Consider the following 6,639-nt stretch of genomic DNA (forward strand, 5'->3'; position numbering starts at 1 on the left):
TACACTGCTAATCCCCCCCCCCCCCCCCCCCCCAAAAAAAAGGACATCCCAGATGTGAATGAAGGAATTATTCTTATTAAATACTTTGTTCTTTAGGTAGTTGAGTGGCATGAAAGTGTGTAGTTGAATGTGTGTGGCCTCCAGATGCCTGTACGACTTCCCTACAATGCCTGGGCATGCTCGGGATGAGGTGGCGGATGGTCTCCTGAAGGATCTCCTCCAAGACCTGGACTAAAGCATCTGCCAACCCCTGGACAGTTTGTGGTGGATGGAGTGAGACATGATGTCCCAGATGTGCTCAATTGGATTCAGGTCTGGGGAACAGGCGGGCCAGTCCATAGCATCAATGCCTTTGTCATGGAGGAACTGCTGACATACTCCAGCCACATGAGGCCCAGTGTCGTCTCGCATTAGGTGGACCCCAGGGCCAAATGCACCAGCATGTGGTCTCACAAAGGGTCCGAGGACCTCATCTTGTTACCCAATGACAGTCAGGCTCTCTGGCAGGCACAGAAATGCCACCCCTCACCATTACTGACCCACTGCCAATATGATCATGCTGGAGGATGTTGCAGGCAGCAGAACATTCCCCACGGCATCTCCAGACTGTCACGTGCTCAGTTTGAACCTCCTTTCAGCTGTGAGGAGCATAGGGTGCCCGTGCTGAAGTTGCCAAACTTTGTGTTTTCTGGCAAATGCCAAACATCCTGCATGGTGTTGGACTGCAAGCTCAATCCCCACCTGTGGATGCTGGACCCTCAAGCCACCCTCATGAAGTCAGTTTCTGACCATTTGAGCAGACAGATGCACATTTGTGGCCTGTTTGAGGTCATTTTGCAGGGCTCCTCTTGTTCCTCCTTGCACAAAGGTGGAGGTAGCGGTCCTGCTGCTGGGTTGTTGCCCTCCTATGGCCTACTCCACATCCAGGTAGCACCTCCATGCTCTGGACACTACACTAACAGACACAGCAAACCTTCTTGCCACAGCTCACATTGATGTGCTACGCTAGATGAGCTGCACTACCTGAGCCCCTTGTGTGGGTTGTAGACTGTCTCATGCTACCACTAAAATGAAATCACCGCCAGCATTCAAAAGTGACCATAACATCAGCCAGAAAGCATAGGTGCTGAGAAGTGGTCTGTGGTCACCACCTGCAGAACCAGTCCTTTATTATGGTGAATTGACTATAATTTCCACTTGTTGTCTACTCTATTTGCAAAACAGCATGTGAAACTGGTTGTCAGTGTTACTTCCTAAGTGAACAGTTTGATTTCACAGAAGTGTGACTGACTTGGAGTAACATCGCATTGTTTAAGTGTTCCCTTTATTATTTTGAGCAGTTTATGTTATGGAATGGGGAATTGAGGACAATCCCAAGTATACCATTTTTACAAGGTCCTGTACCAATGAGGTAATACTGCATTTCTTTAATTAGACGTGACCACCCATTAATTAAAAAGGGAGCAGTGTTCATTTCAGCACGTCTTAACTTGTTGAACTCTATTAATGCTTTTTACTATACACTGTACCTATTCACTAAATGTCTCACCTTTGCACTTAAAGCCAAGCCACTTGAGGGAGGAAACCGGTCCCACACACTGAATGCACTTGTCCAAAGATGATATTGTTGTGCACACCAGACGATGATTGTGACACTGTTAGCAAAATATTGCAACATTTATTTGTTTTGGACAGTTGGAAAGGTGTGTTTTCAATTCAGTTGCAGATATCAACTAATAAACTTCGTCCATGTAAATCACATCACACCCAGGTGACTGCCAAACACACACACACACAGCATCCATAAAGAATGATGATAGATTAAATTATTAGTTCATTAAGTGGTACACTGGATTATATTTACCCTTTCAGGCTCTGGATGTTTCAGGTCCAGATCATTGTTTGGAAAGCTGTTTGGTTGCGGCTTTAGGCAGCTCACAGTCTTCTGAATCTGGCTGGTCTCAGTCTTCGTGTGTAACAGATAGAGAATGAAGACAAAAGAACAGTAATCTGACAGTTACTAAAAATGCATCACTCAAGAGGATGAATAGACCATTTCACTATCGGCAAATAGCGTAAGGTACACATCGTGCATGAGAAACATTCATTAAAATCTGTCCTAGGTCAATGTTACCTCTTCAAAATCTTGCACTGAAGAAGAATGCATGGCTTCTGAGCCTTGCTGAGGCATTTCTTCATCAAGATTCTGCAACAAAGAAAAGATGGCACAAAGATTAGACCAAGTGCTCTTCTTGCAACTGTACTGGGCAGGCCTGTGCTTCTGTCTTTAATTTGCATGTGTGTGTGTGTGTGTGTGTGTGGGGGGGGGGGGCTTTCCACTCAAGAAATGTTTTCTTCTGAAAAAAATACTGGCTACAATAGTTAACAACTGATTCCTTTGCAATCATCCATCCTCTTCCACTTATCCTTATCAGGATTGTGGGGTAGCAGTTTTGGGGCCTATACCAGCTACCATAGGGCAGTACAACCTGGACAGATCACCAGTCTAACATGGAAGGACAAGCATTTGCATTCACACCAAAGGGCAGTTTTGAATCACCAGTTAACCTAACCCCATAAGCTACATCTTTGGACTGTGGGAAGAAGCCAGAGTACACAGCCAGAGAGAGCCCATGCACTAAAGCAGTAAAAAGTGCCTAAAACAAGTTAAGAAGTTGTATAGTACTATCTATCTTAATGTTCAAGCCTGAGTTTCAAAAAATTTCAACATAGAAACAAAGCACATGCAGTCAGCTCTGCATGCTGTAGGTCAAACTGTCAAGAAATACGAGAAGACCCCTCCTAAAACCAGAGTGATGTCACCATGAAGCAAACTTTGACGGAGTCTCCCAATAACAGTGTGGTCCTCCTAAGTCACATTTGGGTGGTTAAAACACACACACACACACACACACACACACACACACACACACACACACACACACACACACACACTCAGATGTTATCCAGACTTGCACTTTGAAACAATGAAAAGGACCTACAAGCCACGGTCCATGTAAATCACATCACACCCAGGTGACTGCCAAACACACACACACACACAGCATCCATAAAGAATGATGATAGATTAAATTATTAGTTCATTAAGTGGTACACTGGATTATATTTACCCTTTCAGGCTCTGGATGTTTCAGGTCCAGATCATTGTTTGGAAAGCTGTTTGGTTGCGGCTTTAGGCAGCTCACAGTCTTCTGAATCTGGCTGGTCTCCGTCTTCGTGTGTAACAGATAGAAAATGAATATACAGTGCATTTTTGAAGAGGCTTTTGAAACATTAAATAAACTGTATGAGAAAGATACGTTTCAAGCTATTGTCTTTAAAATATTCACTGTCATGTATAGAGAATTTAAGGCCCTATGATTAAGAGACAAATAGTCAGTGTGATTTCTTTATTTTTTAAGCCATTGCTAAAGGAGTAAAACAATCACCTGTAGCAGCAACGAACTGTCACTAGGGCCCATTTATCTTCAAGGGACAAAATTTAAAATGAATCTAACTAAAGAGGCTACACAGCAAAATCTCCAGTGTTAAATTAACACTGGAGAGTGTCTATATGGGTCCACACAACACTGTTGAGTGTTGAATTAACACTTTTGACAGTGTTATATGTTTAAAAGTAACCTAGTCAGTTTTGAAGATTAACAAAGACTAACACTGAGCAGTGCTGATTTTCTAACACTGGAATATTTCTAACATTTTGAGTTATTTTCCAGTGTTAGAAAATCAGCACTGCTCAGTGTTAGCCATTGTTAATCTTCAAAACTGACTAGGTTACTTTTAAACATATAACACTGTCAAAAGTGTTAATTTAACACTCAACAGTGTTGTATTTAACACTCAGAGGTGTGGACCCTTATAGACACTCTCCAGTGTTAATTTAACACTGGAGATTTTGCTGTGTAGAATCACATTAAACATCAATCACTGTTAAAATTTAGAAACCGAAAGCCATTTTTTATTTCTGCATACCTGCTGATATTTTTTTAGTGCTTTTAGAGGGCTTTGATGTGGCAGCCATCACAATTGCCTGTTTTCCATTAGTACCTACCCCTGTTTTTCCAGTAGGTTATAGTACCATGTAGTTTTTCAGTAACTACTGCACCAAGGTTCCAAGTGATCCAAAGTGATCAGAAAATTTGACATAGACTGAATGCCACCAGGTGGCTGGTCAATGGTGTCACTCGATAAGTTATGAGTGCGCCTCCTTCGTGAAAATCCAAGCCATCATTTTTGAAACTCTGAAATGTTTGAAATAGCGACCAAAATTAACAGCGTGATCCCTGAATTGAACACTAAAGTATAGACTGAGCAGCAGGCATTTTGTCACCTTGACGTCCATGCTTGCTGTGGCATTTATATCACTGGATGCTCGGCTGCATTGCTATAGTTACCCCAGGCACAGTAGGTGATACTCAATTTCAGTGAAAAACTAGATGCCCTAAGTCACGTTAAGCCAATTTGAGTAGGTACAAATGTAAAAATGGCTTAGGGTATGCAATTTATCAGTTCCAAAAAGTACAATTGTAGAAATACCTTGCATCTCCAGAGCCAATCCGAGTCACCATAATTATAGTCTATTTCTTCGCCTGGACTTATGTCTCTGCTTGCAAATAAGCATAGATGGGGCTTTCCATTGATATTTAATATTTTCATCTTAGCACTTGGACTGATGTGGTTGTCGTTGACAAGTCTGCCTAATGACCCATCTTCTTGAGATGCATCCACACTGTGGGGTTAGGCAAAAAAGTATTAGCTTAACTAGTTAGTTAGGAAGCTTTTTTTTTCATAAATCAAAAGCAATGTGTAATTTAATCTTAATCAAACTACACTGATATAATACGCACCACCAGAGTTTTCCATCAAACTTGAATTCAAACATGAACACCTTCAGGCTGTCATGATAAACTCTGTGTCTCCGCTCACATTCTTCTTTTGTTATGAGTTTACCTCTGTATTCCAAAAGAAAGTCTCCTTTTTGGAATGGAACAGTCGTGAAAATGCCCCGACCTGAATTGCAGAGGCATACCAAGTGAGTGACAAAAGACAAAGTGACAAACTCCAAATCTAATCCAAACTAAAGACCAACTTACCTTTGAAGGCATTTATGTAGTGGATATCAAGTCCCAGTTTGTCCCTTCCAGCAGAAACATGACAGACTGCATCCTCCCGTGGAGGATGCAGTCTGTCATGTTTCGCATGTTCTCCTGTACGATTGGCTGTATTACCAAAGCATATAAAGTATTACGATTATCGTCATCATTGTCGTCATCATCATAAGTAGTAGCAGAACTAGCAGTAGTGTAGTTTACAGCATAAACACAGCTGACTTATTCATAGTGCTAATTTATGCCTTCTTTTAAAATGTTAAAGGCCTAGTACTCAAAATGGCGACATGTGACATTTCTGTAATGGCGACTGCAGAGAGTGATACAAGTACTGAGAAAGCTTAGGCATCAAAACTGTAAGAAGTTTTTTCTTCAGGCATATAAATAAATACACGACTAAATACACTTATACCCTTGCTTTTATTTTAGGGCTGTCAGCAGAATGGACAGACATTGGACAAACTGCCCGAAATTAGCTAACAGCGACATCAGGGATTTTGACTCAGACTGCGCTGGTTTAATTGTTAATCGCGTTAGTCGCGATGTCGGCATTAACACGTTTAAGCCACAATAATGCTTTAACACCGAGTAAATCCTAACACGGGTTAGCCCGCTTTATCGCGTTGACGCGGTTAGTCGTCAGCCCTATTTTATTTACTCAATGACAAACGCTGGGGCCGTTTTACTTCTTCAAAGACTCACTAACAGTCCATAAAGCATAAATTAAACCAGTTTAATATAGGCCTGTGCACCTATAATTTCATATAGTATTAAAGTCATGGTGCATTTTACATTAAAAAAGGCTTACCTTTGTGTTTTTAATCCGTCTTCGTATTGCCGTCGACATACACTTGTTAAAGGGCACGCGCGTGAAAGTTGTGGCGCCGTTTCCTGTAGGTACCGCCTATATATATATATATAGCCTACCAATCACAATGACTTCCGGCCGTGTGTATTGAAAATGTGTATTAAATTGCAGTACCTACACACATCCACTCTAACTCGAAACGTCGCTGTGCAATACACTGGAATACACAAAAATCAGGTGAGGGGTATAGGTGGACTTTTAAGAAAATCAGAAAATCTTTTAATTATAGTTTAATAAATGAATTTACACTACAGTTTAAGCAAATACAGGTCAAAAGATAAATAATGACCTCATAAGAAGTAGAAAAAATTATTATTTAGACACTTAAAAATGCATTTACAAGTCATGTTTTAGGGGGACACATGAATACACAGCAAAAAGTCGAAATGTCCCCGGAGCCCAGGTACAGCGCAGGTCAAATGTCAATCCATACCACATAGACGCACTCACACACACACACACACACACACAGATGATAAATGGACTGATTTATATATATTGCTTTTCTGCTCAACCAGAGTACTCAAAGCTCTCTGAGTCAGTGTCGTGTCATCCCTCAAGCTGTGTGTTTCCTTGTGTGCCTCTCTGCAAAGTGTGAGTTTATATTTTCCAAGTTTAGTTTAGTATGCTCATTTTCTGTGACCA

The 6,639-nt window shown here is 41.3% G+C and overlaps 1 protein-coding gene across 1 annotated transcript; it reads right to left on the bottom strand.

Moving 5' to 3' along the window:
• Window positions 1–829: 829 nt before the first annotated feature.
• On the bottom strand, window positions 830–5,190 carry LOC309715858 (uncharacterized protein; the record flags this gene model as incomplete). The annotated part of the gene is made up of 7 exons (XM_082549295.1): window positions 5,112–5,190; window positions 4,866–5,028; window positions 4,555–4,747; window positions 3,132–3,233; window positions 2,135–2,206; window positions 1,865–1,966; window positions 830–955 (listed from the first exon to the last, which is right to left on the bottom strand). The coding sequence occupies exons 2-7, from the start codon at window positions 4,898–4,900 to the stop codon at window positions 830–832; spliced, it is 630 nt and encodes a 209-aa protein (XP_082405421.1). The 5' UTR covers window positions 4,901–5,028; window positions 5,112–5,190.
• Between the last annotated feature and the right edge of the window lie 1,449 nt (window positions 5,191–6,639).

This window comes from Aulonocara stuartgranti (assembly GCF_965226115.1).
Source record: "Aulonocara stuartgranti genome assembly, chromosome: 10".
NCBI classification, from domain to species: domain Eukaryota; kingdom Metazoa; phylum Chordata; class Actinopteri; order Cichliformes; family Cichlidae; genus Aulonocara; species Aulonocara stuartgranti.